At 51.5% G+C, this 15715-nt stretch overlaps 2 protein-coding genes across 4 annotated transcripts in view; both read left to right on the top strand.

The window, feature by feature from the left end:
• Positions 1–3082, top strand: part of LOC101777764 — a 6742-nt gene extending 3660 nt beyond the window's left edge. The window contains exons 2-3 of the mRNA XM_004973983.3: positions 2228–2672; positions 2797–3082. Coding sequence (XP_004974040.1) covers positions 2228–2672; positions 2797–2840 — 489 coding nt within the window. The 3' untranslated portion in view covers positions 2841–3082. The remainder of the gene's footprint in view (positions 1–2227; positions 2673–2796) is intronic.
• Positions 3083–5767: 2685 nt separating this feature from the next.
• Positions 5768–8704, top strand: LOC101776668. 3 transcript variants are annotated; one of them, XM_004973981.3, is made up of 5 exons: positions 5768–6028; positions 6667–7507; positions 7629–7787; positions 7965–8253; positions 8353–8704. In XM_004973981.3, the coding sequence occupies exons 2-5, from the start codon at positions 6689–6691 to the stop codon at positions 8385–8387; spliced, it is 1302 nt and encodes a 433-aa protein (XP_004974038.1). In that variant the 5' UTR covers positions 5768–6028; positions 6667–6688; the 3' UTR covers positions 8388–8704. The 3 variants fall into 3 exon arrangements, with proteins under 3 accessions (XP_004974038.1, XP_004974037.1, XP_022683245.1); XM_004973980.3 differs by having other exon boundaries at positions 5771–5934; XM_022827510.1 differs by lacking the exon at positions 5768–6028 and adding an exon at positions 6061–6567.
• The last annotated feature ends 7011 nt before the right edge of the window (positions 8705–15715 follow it).

Consider the following 15715-nt stretch of genomic DNA (forward strand, 5'->3'; position numbering starts at 1 on the left):
ACATGTAACACTCTCAACTTCAACCCTTTCCCTCTATGATTTCAGTAAATTTGCAAAGACTATCCAGGCCTTGTGCTATCAGAGTGATTGGTTCCCCTCGAACTAGCATTAGGACCATTCCTGTTCCTAAGTATGTTGTGGCTAACCTTTATGGACCCACCAACGTTTGGGTACCAAATAATGCTTGGTGAGTTTCAGGATTATCGGGATGTTTTAGCCACTCGGTGGAATAAAAGAAGTGAGACGTGCCGCCGGGGTGGTGGACGAGGCCTCCGGGGTGGAAGAGCGCGACGCCGTCGAGGTGGGGAGGAGGACTCCGGCGTGGGGTGCAGGTGGGGGACGAGGCCGCCGGGTGGGGGAGCGTGATGCCGTCGAGGTGGGCAAGGAAGACGTCGGCGTGGGGCGCGGGTGGGAGACAAGGCCGCCGGAGTGGAGGAGGAGGATACCGGGGTGGAAGGTTGAAGAAGAAAGGGGATAGGAAAAAAAACTGTAGGAATGGATAGAAAGCGGAGGGGAGCGGAACGACATCCAACGCGTCCAAATGCTCGGACAGTAGCGTTTCAGACAGTAGCGTTTCCGCAGACAAAAAGGAAAGGACAAAAAAAACCGCAGGGCCGAACAAAACAAAAGTTGACAAAACAGAAAACAACTACAAGGCCCATATGCCCGCAACACCAGGAGCGGAGAAACCAAGCCAACAAAAACACTAATCATTAGCCCTCCCTCAGCTTGTTGGATGAACTCCTGGACGAGATATGCCACTTGTAGAGGTTGTAATTTTTGATGTGGGAAAGTGCCACCAAAAGTAAATCACCAACTCATCAAAAAAATTTCGAGGGTTTCTATATATCTTCTTATCTTTAAAGCTCATATATCACATGTACAACATTTTTTTAACATCTATCAACTTTGTTGGCATCCATCAATTATTTTTTTAAAAAGTTATCAACATTTCTCGATATTGACTAACATTTTTTTTATATACCAATATTTTTGTTTAACTTTTATACATTCACCAACATTATTTCTCAACAATTTTTTACATGCACCAACTTTTTTGCACTTACCAATATTTTTTTCACTCACCAATATATTTTTTTGCTCAACATTTTTTTACATTCACCAATTTTTTACGTAAAATAATGTTGAGATAGTTTGTTGGACCATTGTGAGCCTGTTATTGGGCTACTATTAGGTTATAAATGATTAGTTATCTATCTTTCGGAAGATGGATAGGATTTTCCATCCCCGGCCCAACAGTAGTGCACCCTCAGACCATAAACAACATAGTTAAGGCCCAAAGATTCATGAACCTTACAGCGAAACGCGGTGAGAGTGGCCCCGCGGTTTGTTGCCGCCTGTCTCCTCCAGCGCCGCTTCCTCCCGACCCCGCACAAAACCTCGCCGACCTCGCCGCCTCCGACCAGATCCACTCGTTAGTTTAAGTGTGAGGTCACTGTGTGCGGGGGGCGGCGGCGGCGCGTGCGAGGCGAGCGCTCTAACCTGCAATTTTGGGATGGAGGGAGTACCATTGCTGCCACCTTCCCCAGTCGCAGCGGCCAGTGATCACATCACCGGCCCTTGGGGACCAAACGGCGGCGATGAGGAAGGGCGCCGCGGTTGGCGCCGGCCCGGGTCCCGAGCGGCGGCCCTCCTCGGATCCAAGCCTCCCCGGGGCCACCCCTCTCCCCGCTCCGCCGCGTCGCCCTTGGGCGGGCGCCGGTGCTGCTGCGGCGGGTGGGTTGGGGTTGGGGACCGTGGGGGCGGGGTCTGCGGCGTGGCCGGGCAGCGCGGGATCTGAGCCGCCATTGATGGATTTTTTCGAGCGCTTGGTTGCGAATATTTTCGTTTTGGTACACTCGCTGTCTCCTCCTCGTCCTTCTTCGCCTCGCCTCGCCTCGCCATTCACACACCTCTCTCTCTCTCTCTCTCTCTCGCTAGGTCTTGGTGTCGATGGGGCGGAGGAGGCCCGACTGGTCCTCCTGCCGCGCCTCCCACGAGCGGTCGTTCGCGTACGCGCGCTCCCAAGCCTCCAGGACGCGGCCCTCGGCGCCCTCCTCCTCCTCCCGAAGAAGGGACGGGAGGGAGGCGCGCAGGCGGCGGACGGGAGGGAGAGGGACGGAGCCCTGTGACAAGCGGGACCCTCTTGTCAGGACGGACGAAAAAAAGAGGCTTGTGTAGAGATAAAGATATGTATATACTGATGCCTGTTTGATCTATTTTGCAGCTGGAGTATACCGTCGAGGAATGCAGCCCAGAAAGCCGGGCGAGGAACGACTGCGTCGACGTGAAGGTGACCAAGGAAGTGCTGCCGCGTGGAGGCGACGTCGTCTACGCCGTCGGGCACCAGCACGCAGGTGGCGTCGGCACTTCCCTGCACGGCGAGGACGGCCGGCTGCTGTGCTGGTCGACGCCGACCTACGGCGATGGTGAGGAGGCCGGGAACGAGGCGGGCTACGTCGTCGGCATGTCGTCGTGCTACCCGGAGCCGGGCACCGTGAAGGTGCGCGACGGCGAGGCGCTGACCGTGGTGTCCAACTACACCGGCGAGCGGCGGCGCACGGGGGTGATGGGCCACTTCTACATCCTCGTCGCCGAAGAGCAGGAGCTGCCGGCGCCCACCAAGCAGCAGCGACCGTCGTCCTCACTGTGCTTCAGCTTCCCGGTCCCATGTGAGCTTAGCTTAGCTGTTTCTGAACCTCTGTCGCATTCTGGAGATTGTTCTTCTCCCTGTGGAACTTTTGAATCTGCATGGGTTCTTATTATAACATCTTGTAAATCTGATTCAAATTGCAGGGTGCGTCGTCCCGCCATGGATGTCGGGGTACCTGCATCAGTGAAAGTTTCAGAAAGCCCTGGTAAGGTACTTGTACTACGTGTTCGTGTTGGTGTCAGGTCTCACTTGTGCGGCCGGTGCCGTGCTCCGTCGTTGGTTCGTTCGCCAAGGCATGGCGGTAAAAGCACGTCGCCGGCACAAATAAGATTGTAAGGTCGCTACTATGGTACTTGTTGGCTCTGTTATGAAATAAAACGGTGTTAGTGTTACTCAATCGAAATGTTACGGAAATTAATGTGGCGTGCAGCTCTCTGTGGTGGATTCTTTAATTTGTTCTTTCTGAAATTGAAAGAGTTAGAACAAACCAAACCCAAAAGGAGAAGGAAAAAAAAAGAGAAAGGAATTTGCACATTGCGGCTAATGAAATGGAACATGAGATTGTGATGGTCAAAAACAGCACTAATCTTGACGACCTCATTTGGCATGCCAGCGAGATGCAAATTCTTGGCTTATTGTAAAACTATAATCGGCGTTTCATCTGCTCTAATTCAACTTCGCCATGTTCATCTGCTCTCTCAGCAGGTTGCAAAAAGGTCATCTAAATAAAAGCGGGTTGGAACTTGGATTCTTGGAAGGCATGTACTGCACAAGCCATATCGGCCCAACCCACTACGACGACGTGTAATGTAGCTCATGTTGGGCCCGCTTGCTCTTGCGCGTCAGGGGCAGCAGCTTCTGAATCCTCTCCTCTTCATCAGCAGCATTCTCGATAATTGGGACTGAGCTGAACGTGTCGGAGAGCGACGGAGGAGATGGAGCCGTGCCAGTTAGATCGCTAAAGTTTAGTCTTTGTTCGTATTAAATTTCGGATCCGGATAATTAAACATGAGCTAATTATAATTAGTGATTAATTTGCGATACGCATCTATTAAATCTAATTAATTTATGATTACCACATGTTTATTGTAGCATCACATTGTCAAATCATGAACTAATTAGATTTAATAGATTCGTCTCGCGAATTAGCCTCCAGCTGTGCAATTGTTTTTATAATTAGTATATGTTTAATACTTCTAATTAGTATCTAAACATTCGCGAAGCGGGGTATCTGGATCCCCATGCTAAACTTTAGTCCCTGTCACATCGAATGTTTAGATACTAATTAGGAATATTAAACATGGACTATTTACAAATCCCATTGCACAAATGGAGGCTAAACGGCGAGACGAATCTATTAAGTCTAATTAGTCCATGATTTGACAATGTGATGCTACAATAAACATGTGGTAATCATAAATTAATTAGATTTAATAGATGCGTATCGCAAATTTAACCCTTTGTGTAATTAGTTTCATAATTAACTCATATTTAGTCCTTCTAATTAGCCTTCGAATATTAGATGTGACACGGATTAAACTTTAGCTCCAGGATTCAAACACCTGATCTCCTCCTGTTCCTGCAGATGAGTATAAATTCCATGACACATCGCCTGTCAGGCTGTCATCATCTGCTGTTGCCTTGCCTATTGAAGGTGGTGTTTGGATACCAGGTGCTAAACTTTAGCCGTGTCACCTCGGATGTTTGAATGCTAATTAGGAGAACTAAACATGAGCTAATTATAAAACTAATTGCAAAACCCCTGTGCTAATTCGCGAGACGAATCTATTAAAACTAATTAATCTATCATTAGCAAATGGCTACTGTAGCACCACATTGTCAAATCATGAACTAATTAGGCTTAATAGATTTGCCTCGTGAATTAGACTCCGTCTGTCCAATTAATTTTGTAATTAGCCTATATTTACTACTTCTAATTAGTATCCAAACATCTAATGTGACAAGTGCTAAACTTTAACATCCTGGAGTCAAACGGGCCCTTGCCTCACCCGCCGTGAGATCAAGTACTTGTCACCTGTCAGTCTGGTTTGTACATAAATTTGAAGTCTATTTTAGAAATAGTTGATGTGGATCATAAATCAATTTATTTATAAAATGAGTCTATTCCGTGTTTATTAGGTAGGATCGTGCGATTACCTGTTGCAACGCACATGAATATTGGCTAATCCTTTTTTACATTACACTAAGATGTAAGCATACCATAATCCCAACCCCAAGTTCATCTCCACCGCTCATTGACCATCCTCTACCATCGGCGGCGGTAGGCATAAGCCATCTACGTACCCTCTAATAAGATATAAAATCCCAACCCCAAGTTCCAACCAAGTTACTGCTGTGAAAGCTCACAGATGGACTACTTACTGCTGAAGATCATGAGGGAAGCTGAGTTTGGGTTGCTGCAGGGGCAGTAAACCTTGGTAGCTAGTTCTTTATTGTGATTGTAATCACCGTGCAATATCTCTTACAGTTTAAGTGTGCACGCCACAGCATCGCGTCGTAATCCATCAAATTCTACTATATTAATATAAAGATGTGCAATAGATTGCGTTTTCGATGAAAAAAAAGTTCCAACCAAGTTGCTAATAAAAAAGGTGGCCGATGGATTAACACATTATTATTGGCCGCTTCATTCAGGGTAGGCTTTTTCTCTCTCTTTTTTTTTCTACTACTGTATCATTTGACCAACCAGCAAACGTACGGGGATGTTGGTCATATCGGATGTTTGATACCAATTAGAAAAACTAAACGTGAACTAATTATAAGACTAATTGCATAAGTCGTGGTTAATTCACGAGATGAATTTATTGAGCCTAATTAATCCATGATTAACACATATTTGTTGTAACATGGTTAAATCATGAATTAATTAGGTTTCATAGATTCATGTCGCGAGACCTTCATTTATACAATTAATTTTATAATTATACTATATTTAATACTTAGAACGTGAACATTCCACGGGATATACAGCGCAGCACAGCCTGAATGACGTGTCAGGATCAGAACCCCGATCCCAACCCAAATCCCCATCGCCTCCTTCTAGAACGCCGTGTGAACGGCTGAACGCCGAGGCCGCGTTCATATCCCCTCTTCCTACGGCGGAGTACTCCCCGGCCCTCGCCACCGCACCAGAGACGCAAGCGCTGTCGTCAGCGAGCGCCCCAACCCCAACCCCCTCCGCGGATTCGTATAAGATCTGTCCGCGCCGCGCAGCTTCCGGCCCTCCTCGCTCCTCAGCTCGATCGGCTGCCTTCAGCCTGGTACGCTCTGCTCCGTCGTCCTCTTCCTCCCTGCAGCTAGCTCGTCGGTTGCACCTCCGCTTCCCCCCCTTCCTTCCCCATGTCCTCGCTAGGGGTACGTAGGATCGATCTCCTCCCACGCTACCTGCGTATATCCTGTCCGGTGGATTGGTTTGGTATTTTCTGCGACTGCGAGCGATTGGTTCAGAAAAATTAGACCTGCCTTTCGGATATCTGCTTTCTTCTTGTGCTACCTGTTCACTTCTTGTGGAATATCCATTATTGCCTTTGCTCCTAGTCTTGCCTTTCTCATCCTCTTGGTTTCTGAATTTTCCACCCTAGTTTCTGCAATTTCTACACGGATTAGTTGAGCGTAGGTACACAGGGCATCTGTCCTTAGTAGGAGCGATAAGGTTAAAAATGGATGACATCGAGCTGATTCTGAACAGTAAAGTCCTATTTTTTCCATTAAAAAACGAAGAATAAAGAAATGGCATAGTGGGAACCGCTTGTTTTATCTTCTGTCTTGTGGTTCTGAGCACTCTAGATTGATATGCAGGGAAATTTGTCGTCCTTGGGCACTGTAAATGCAAAACTGTAGTTTCATCGCGAAAATCGGACTGGTCTTTAGCACAAATGGAAGCGCTGTTTGAAGTGTGCTCTTCTAATCCAGCAGAACAATTCAAATAGTTCTCGACTCCGTTTGCTTGTTCTAATCCGTTTTCCTGATTCAGTTCATTCAAATTTTTGCAGGTAGTAGCGCAGGGGTGACAAGATGAAGATGTCTGCGTTCCTTCCGCTGCTCGTCACTCTCATATCTGCAGCCGCCACACTTCCATCGGAGGCGCTCAGCGTGCGAGGCCAGCTGCTCAAGTCCCAGACGTTCCTGTCGCCGCCCATCTTCCTGCGCCCCGGCTCCGTCTCCAACAAGTGGTACCACGACATCGCCTTCCCCCGCGGCCACCTCGCGCTCAAGAGCTTCAACGCCGAGGTCGTCGACGACCACGGCGTCCCCGTCCCGCTCCACGAGACCTACCTCCACCACTGGCTCGTGGAGCCCTACTACGCCCCCAAGGACGGCGCCGCCGGCGAGGCGCGGAACCGCTCCAAGATGATCCGGCATCGGAACTCCGGCGTGTGCAGCCAGACGCTGGGGCAGTACTACGGGCTCGGGTCCGAGACCCGGCACACGGCGACGTGGGTGCCTGACCCCTACGGCATCGAGATCGGCGACCCGGCGGCGGCGCCGGAGGGGTACGAGGAGAGGTGGCTGGTCAACGTGCACGCCATCGACACGCGCGGCGCCGTCGACAAGCTCGGATGCACCGAGTGCAGGTGCGACCTGTACAACCTGACGGTGGACGAGTTCGGCCGCCGCATCGCCGACGACTACGCCGGCGGGCTGCTCTGCTGCTACGATGAGACCCGGTGCAAGGTCGAGGAAGGGTTCGTCGATGTCGAGGCGAGGAAGGTATTCCTGCGGTACACCGTGGTGTGGCAAGACTGGAGCGACGCGGTCTTGCCGGTGAAGATCTACATCTTCGATGTCACTGACAGAGCTCTGCTCGAGGGGAAAACCGAGACTGCTTGCAGGGTAATGCATATGCAGCAAGGACTAAAAGCTTCATATGCCGACCTGTTTCAGATGTTGATCGAGAAATGTGCGATCAGACTCGAGATGGTTTATGATTTTGGCGAGACGTCTGTTTGTGCAGGTTGAGTACCTGGTCGAGGAATGCAGCTCAGAGAACCGGGCCAAGAACGACTGCGTCCATGTTCAGGTGGCCAAGCAGATCCTGCCGCGGGGAGGCGACATCGTGTTCGGCGTCGCGCACCTGCATTCGGGTGGCATCGCCGCTTCTCTGCACGGCGAGGTAGCTGCCACCACGAATTCGATCGATCTCTTTGCATTTCTCTGCTGCAGAGCTCAGTATTTATCATCGTCTGAAACTTTGCACAATCCAAGTAGCAAGTAACGAACAATGGATCTGAAACAGTTAGTTGCTAGCCTGGATGCTGATGAACTGCATGCACTGGACTCTGTCACGCAGGACGGCCGGCTGCTGTGCGAATCGACGGCAACCTACGGCGATGGCCAGGAGGCCGGGAACGAGGCGGACTACATCGTCGGCATGTCGACGTGCTACCCGAAGCCGGGCGCCGTGACGGTGCGCGACGGCGAGGTCCTGACCGTGGTGTCCAAATACAGCAGCCACCAGCAGCACACCGGAGTGATGGGCCTCGTCTACATCCTCGTCGCCGAGCACGGGCAGCCGCAGCCGCAGCAGCTGCCGGCCGCCGCCGGCAAGCCCGGCCTGTGCTTCAGCTTCCCAGTCTCATGTGAGCAAGCTAGCTAGTTTCTGAATCCTGCAGTCTGAATTTCGAATTTTTCATGGCGTTTTAACGTGGTTGCTTATGTTTTCTCTCCGAATGTTGCAGGGTGCCTGCCGTCATGGCTGTCGAGCAACCTATGAGAAGAATTTAGTATAGGGTCTTATAACTGACAAGAGTATAATTAAGAGTGTTATGGCCAAAGGAGCAAGAGAAAAAACTATCAGACAAATGACACGGTGGAGCATTATTCTAGCTGTCTTGATGGACCATCAGTCAGTCAGTTTCTTGAAGGGCCCGCATACTTGTGTTAGGGTGGGTTTTGCAGTATCAGTAGCAAAAGAACTGTTATAGGGAATAACTCCTACACGGATTACTTGAGTTACTGTAAGTAGATGTACAATCTATTGTAAAAAAAAATATTGTGATTACATATGCATACCACCAACATTTTCACGTCCATGTAGTCGTCGAAACCTCTAGGCGTGATCTCGTGTCAACAGGAATCTGAGAGAAACAGACCACACCGCATCAAGAAGGCCACTACCATGCGGGACCTTTCACCTTAGTGCCACTGCAACAACACACTCCACGCAACAGAGTGATACCACCAGATCCGGACCTCTTGCGGACTGCCTCGCAGTCACCACCACGATAACACAAAACACGAGGAGGCCTCGCCACACCCGCCGTTGGACTTCACCTCGTTCTCATCACCTCGATGAATCACTGCGCGCGGGGGCCTCACCACGTCCGCCACAGTTTTCCATGTCACGGATCTGTTTCTTTTATCGCCATCAGAATGGAGAGCAATGTTGCCCCGCTTCCCACGGTCCCCATCAAAGAGCTATGCCGCCGCTGCAAATCAACTTCGCCTCGTTGCTCCACCCGCGCACATAACCTTTACCGCCGAGCCAGCAAACCAAAGAAGTTGCTTGTGTTGTCTTCCGATGATGTACCACACCGGAGTAGCCCAGCAAAGCTAGGGGCGCCACCATCGGATCCGGCCGTGTTGGCTCCTTAGGGGCGCACACGGCTCCACGCCGCCTCCTTACCCACATGATGCAACTATAGGCCCTCTCCAAGACCGCTCCGTCCAAGCACGGGACCACCGGAGGCCGCCGCACCCACACCGTGGCCGTTGCTGAGCGCCACCACCACCGCAGCTTAGGCTGAGCCTTTCAGATCCAAGTGACTCCAGCCCAAGCCCAAATCTGGCGATTCCGCCCCGCTGCTGCCCTCCTAATGGTCGCACGAGCTTCCAGCAGGCCAGCTCTGACGGCAGCAAGATGGGAGGATGGAGGGAGATGGAGTGGCGGTGCTAGGGTTGGGGTCCGCCCGTGTCGCCCCTGAGGAGGGACGCACCCCAGCATATACTTGTGTACGCAAGATAATAAAGATAATAAAGGCTGTACAACGATGTTAAAACAATCCAGTCTATAATCTCACCTCGTCATTTGCTATGTAATTTAGCAAATGACGTACGTACAGAATCGGAGAGAGCTAAGCCTGCCGGAGCAGGAGTTTTCTTCTACTGTCGTTGCATTCTTGTTGCAATCTTCTTTTGCATTTTGCATTAAGACGAAATTGCCTTGTTGCTGTCAGTCTCAAGGCTATATTGAAAAGCCACGTAGGCGTCTCGTGCGTTCGTCTCCAAGGTTGCGTCGTGTTGGTGTCCGGCTTGATCGGTGTGTTCATTCAAGCCCAGGCCCAGTAGATTGGCAAGGTTGTTGCCATGTCAATCGAGTTGAGTTCTAGGTGTAGGACGTACGCATGTTTGTTGCGCCCGGACTGCTGTGTTGATCGAGTCGTAGGAGGTTAGGAGGAGTGGTGCGTGTGGCGCCGGTCCAAGCGGAAGAGGCCGTGGCGTGCGGGTAGAGCATGTGCGGCTCTCCACGACGTCACTGAGCGGATCTCTCGGATGCTGGCGTGAGAACCGGACGTGGAGGCGAGCTCCAGTAGTGCCTAGTGCTCCTGTGTAATCGTTGCCAAGTCCAGAGAATAAAAATTGCCAAGATACAGGCCGTTGCGTCGGCCGCCGCGTTCGTCGCCAGAAAATCCTGTTCATCTTCTTCCTTGCGCTGGTGAGTGAGAGAAAAAAAGTGAAGCTGTTCCTGGGCAGAGCCAACAGCACCTGCACTCGGTGCACCCCAGCCTGTCGGCGGCGCCGCGGGTGTCGATGGCGTGCACGTTCAGCGACCACAGCTCCTCGTACCCCTCCGGCGGTGCTGCCGGGTCGCCGGCCTCGACGGCGTACGGGTCGGGCACCCACGTCGCCGTGCGCCGGGCCTCGGACCCCGGCCCGTAGTACTGCCCCAGCGTGCGCGCGCACACGCCGGAGTTCCTCGCCGGGATCGTCGTCGGGAGCCCCCGCGCCTCGGCGGCGTCCTTCGCGGCGAAGTAGGGCTGCGCGAGCCAGTGGTGGAGCCGTGGAGGTAGGTCTCGTGGAGCGGCACGGGGGCGCCGTGCTCGTCGACGACCTCGGCGTTGAAGCTCTTGAGCGCGATGTGGCCTCTGGGGAACACGATGTCGAGGTACCACTTGTTGGAGACGGAGCCGGGGCGCAGGAGGATCGCCGGTGACATGAACGTCTTGGACTTGAGCCGGTGGTGGCCTCTCACGCTGAGCGCCTCTGACGGAAGAGAGGCGGTTGCAGCAGAGAGCAGTGTGAGGAGCACCACAAGGAACGGCGGTATCTTCGTCTTGTTGCCACCTGAAAGAATTTACAACCTAGAATTATATATCAAAGTGCTTAACCAAATCAGGAGAAATGGACTAGAATAAGAAAAGGAATCGAGAACTATTTGATTCTTTTTTCCATTGGATTAGAAAGCAATGCAACTATGATGTACTCCCTCCGTTTCAAATTTATACAATGATTTGATTCTCCAAAAAAATTAGAATGATTTATAATTTGGAACGGAGGAGTATCGCTAAGACCAGGAATCATCCATCTAGCACTTGAAGTCACGATCTGGTTTGACAAACCGTTGATCCCACTAGGCTTTAGACTTGCGACCTCCCTCCTCATATGATTTCTCATTATGATCCCACCTGGTCGGACTCTCTCATCACGATCTGGTGATAACCCGAGTAGGCATCCCGAAAGGAGATGATTTCGCATCATGAGTTGAAGTCGACTATCTAATTTATGCGTGGTAAAGGAAAGTGATCCTTGGGACACGGTTTGTCAAGGCCAATATATTCAACACACATTCTCCATTTTCTATTTTTCTTTTTTACAAGAACAGGGTTAGCGAGCTAGTCGGAGTGGTACACCTCCTTGATAAAACTGAGCGCCAAGAATTTGGTGATCTCCTCGCCTATAGTCCTACTCCTCTCGTCGTCGAAGCGGCGTAGGCGTTGTTTGACGGGCTTCGAGCTCGGGGCGATGCGTAGTGCGTGCTCGGTGACCTCCCTCGGGATGCCAGGCATGTCAACAGACTTCCATGCGAAGACGTCTCGGTTGGCGTGCAGAAAGTCAGTGAGCTCGCTTTTCTATTTAGCTGGGAGCTTGGTCTCGATACGCATCGTCTTGGTCGGGTCGCTGGGGTCAATCTCCACCGCCTTGGTCGGGTCGGACTGAAGACGCTCGCGGCGGTCGGCTCATTGTAGTCGGGCATGGCCGGGGCCGCCTCCTTCCCGAGCTTCTGGAGTTCGGCGGAGTTGGTGAGGCCGGTGGCGAGCTCGTAGTGCTCGCGGTCGCACATGTAGGCGTGCGAGAAAGTGCTACCCACTGTGATGGTGCCGTGCGGTCCTGGCATCTTCAGCTTGAGGTAGGTGTAGTTGGGGACTGCCATGAACTTGGCGTAACATGGTCGCCCCAGGATGGCGTGGTAGCACCTGAGAAACTCCACCACCTCGAAGGTTAGGACCTCCGTGCGGAAGTTGGCGCGGTCGCCAAATGTGACGGGCAGGTCAATTTGCCCAAGCGGATACACCTGCATCCCCAGGATCACACTGTGGAAAGGTGCGATCACTGGCTAGAGCTTAGATCGGGGGATGCACATGGTGTCCAGGGTCTCGACATACAGGATGTTGAGGCCATTGCCCCCATCCATGAGTACTAGACTAAGGCGTTTCTTGTCGACGATGGGGTCGACAACGTGCGGGTACCGACCCAGTCAGGGAACGCAGGTAGGGTGGTCCTTCTAGTCGAAAGTGATCGGTTGGTTTGACCAGCGCAGGTAAGTAGGAATAGCTGAATCGATGGTGCATACCTCTCGATGGCGCACCTTGCGTTGGCGCTTGGAGTGGTCGGCGTCGGGTCCCCTGAAAGTCATGAGGCAAGTTTCAGGCTTGGGGAAGCTGTCTGCATCCTTGCCTGCCCCATCTTCCTTGCTCTCGCACTCCTTCGGCTTGTCGGCCTGCCGCAGAAAGCGCTTGAGGAGTTTGTAGTCCTTGTAGAGGTGCTTGATGGGGAAGGCGTGGTTGGTACAGGGGCTCTCCATGAGCTTCTCGAAATGGTTATTGCGGCCCTGTTGGGGTTGCTTGCCCAGTTGGTCTGCCGCCGCCACTATCATCGGGTGGGTCGGTTGGTGCTGCTCCTTGTTGTTCTTCTTGCCCTGCTTTGTGGAGGGGCCCTCGTCCCGGTCCTCGCGCTTGGCCTTGCCTTTGTCCCAATCAGCGTTGAAGACCGCCCCAACTTCCTTCTCACCGGAGGCGTGGTTCATGGCGAGGTTGAGTAGCTCGTGGGTGGTGCGGGGCTTCTAGCAGCCAAGCTTGTGGACCAAAGAATCGTAGGTCATCCCGGAGAGGAACGCCTTGATGACATCTGCATCGACGATGTTAGGGAGGGAGTTGCATTGCCTCGAGAATCTACGGATGTAATCCCGCAGGGGCTCGTTGGGCTTCTGTTTGCAGCTCTTCAGGTCCCAGGAATTACCGGGTTGGACGTATGTCCCCTTGAAATTCCTGACGAAGACCTTCTTGAGTTCCGCCCGATCGCGGATGCTGTTGGGTGGAAGGAACTCGAGCCACACTCGAACAAACTCCCCTATGCAGATGGGGAGGTACTAAATGATGAAGTTGTCATCATCTGCTCCTTCGGCTCGGTAGGCGAGTCGGAAGTATTCAAGCCACTCACTGGGGTTCGTCTCCTCGGTATACTTGGCGATGTTGGTGGGCAGTCAGAAGCGCTATGGGAATGCCGCTTTCTAGATTCGACGACCAAAGGCCTGAGGTCTCGGTCCGTTCGGGCTGGGGCTTCGGTCGCCGTTCCGATCGCTGGGTCGGCCGCCACGCCTGGGGTGCACCTCCTCATGCTGCCTGTCGGACCATCCGTGATCCTCATCCTCCGCTCTCATCACCATGTGGTCGACGTCAGTGTTGTGCCGTGCCACACGTCGCGCGTGGATGACACTACGCGTGTCACGGTTTGGCCCTATGCATTCGTGCACGGACTGGCGCCGCGGAGCTGGTGCGGGGTCGAGTTGCGGTGCGGCCGCGACACTCTGACCCGCACGACGGGGCTACTGAGGTGAGCGGATAGAGCAATTCAGCTGGTGCGGGCCCAGTGCTTCGGTCGGGCATGATGCTGCATGTCGCTGACGCGATGTGGAGCTCTCTGCCTGCTGCACTGGTGCGATTTCCACCAGTGCCCAAAGGTTTCGGTGGAGTGCCTGCTCCTTAGGGTCAGCGGGCTCGGGGAGGCTGCGTAGAAGCATCGCCGTGGCGGAGATGTTCTGGCCGGCCCGAGCAAACTACAGGATGTCGTCCCCGCCTGCCATGATGTTGCACTGAACCTGGCGGGCGTGGCCTCTATGTCCTGGTTTCGTGTTCTTGTTGCAATGGTTGTGTAACGACATACTCCTACCGGTCGAATTTTCACCATCGGAGTTAAGTGATATACGTAATGCCAGTTGCAGTGAGCGAAGATCAATGTGATTGGTCGAATCGAAATCTAGGTTCATACGCCAGGCGCATGAGATGCGCAATAGTAGATTGGATATACTGCCGGGTCGGAATTTTTTCGTGTGCGTATACTTCGGTAAAACAGCCGTAACTTTTCAGTACAATCTCGGATCGGGGCGAATTTATATGAAAATTGATCTACAGAAAAATTTACACATAAAATTCAATCGCTTTGCTGTTTTTGGCGAAATTAGATTGCCCAAATTCGGCTTGGAAGATGGAGTTTCGAGCCTCTGAAGTTTGGAACGTTAGAACGCCTAACTCTATTTTTGCAGAATGTATGTATCTTGTGATCAGCATGGTCCTTTGTGTATGTGATGCATGTGTGTAACTCATTCGTGACCTCCGTGTCGCGCGTACGGCGACACGGCTTGAGCCATATGTGTTGTCACTTTAATGTATTTAATGGTCTGCGTACCAATCTATGATGATCCAAGCAACTATGTAATCTTCATTACTAGCTATTAGGTGTAATAGCATGTTCTAGTTCTTGGAGGACTCATCACCAGGAGGATGGCGCACATGGAACATGGAGATGGACATCACCATGGTGAACAGGTTCTGTGGAGATGGAGATCACCATAAGAAAATAGGCCATACTGTGTCACAACTGTGTGAATGCTATTCTTTATGTTTTACTTCCTGCATGCTGCGATGTTAGAAGTAGAACGATCCGTCGCAAAGTTTAAGTTAGTATGCCCTCCCAACTAAAACTTGTACCGTCCCATGTCTTGTACAATTAGTGGTGGGTCTATGAAATTAGGGTGCCACTAGTTTTCCTTGACTAGACGGGTTTGTGTCGGATACTTACACGCATAAGGGTTGATTTGCTTAACAAGGTTATCTTAACGGTTAAGGACCTTGGGGCATAAAGGTTGGGCGCCGAGACATGGAGATGTCACCCAATAATAGGAGTCATATGTGATATGATTAGCAAGAAGTTGCTTACTGATCTACCTTGTTTGCTAGCGGTGATGCTAAAGCTCACTAGTAGACTTATTAGTTGTGGATCCTAAATCACTAAGTATCAATAGAGGGATATTGATTTTAGTAGGAGTATATTCGGTTAAATAGTTTAATGTGACTTGCTCTATCATGGACACGTTTGTCTTAGTGTATTTTGCATTACTTTTGTTGTAGATTAAATGGCACCTAGCAGCACCACACTGTTTGCTTTGCGTTCGGTCCTTGAGAAGGACAAGTTGAATGGAACAAACTACTCGGATTGGATCCGTAACCTGAGAATTGTTCTCAGGGCTGAGAAAAAGGAAGACGTTTATACAACCCATTACCAGAAGAACCTGCTGATGATGCACCTGCTGTTGTTAAGAATGCTTACAAGAAAGCATGTGATGCTAACCTCGAAGTAAGCTGCCTTATGCTTGCTTGCATGGAACCCGAGCTGTAGATGCAGTTCGAGACAAACCATGAGGCGCACGATATGATCGTGGCGCTTAGAGATATGTTCCAAACACAGGCTAGGACTGAAAGGTTCAATGTGTCTAAGGCCTTTGTGGAGAGCAAGCTAGCAGAAGGCGCGGAAGTAGGACCACACGTA

Source organism: Setaria italica, chromosome VI, assembly GCF_000263155.2.
Source record: "Setaria italica strain Yugu1 chromosome VI, Setaria_italica_v2.0, whole genome shotgun sequence".
NCBI lineage: Eukaryota > Viridiplantae > Streptophyta > Magnoliopsida > Poales > Poaceae > Setaria > Setaria italica.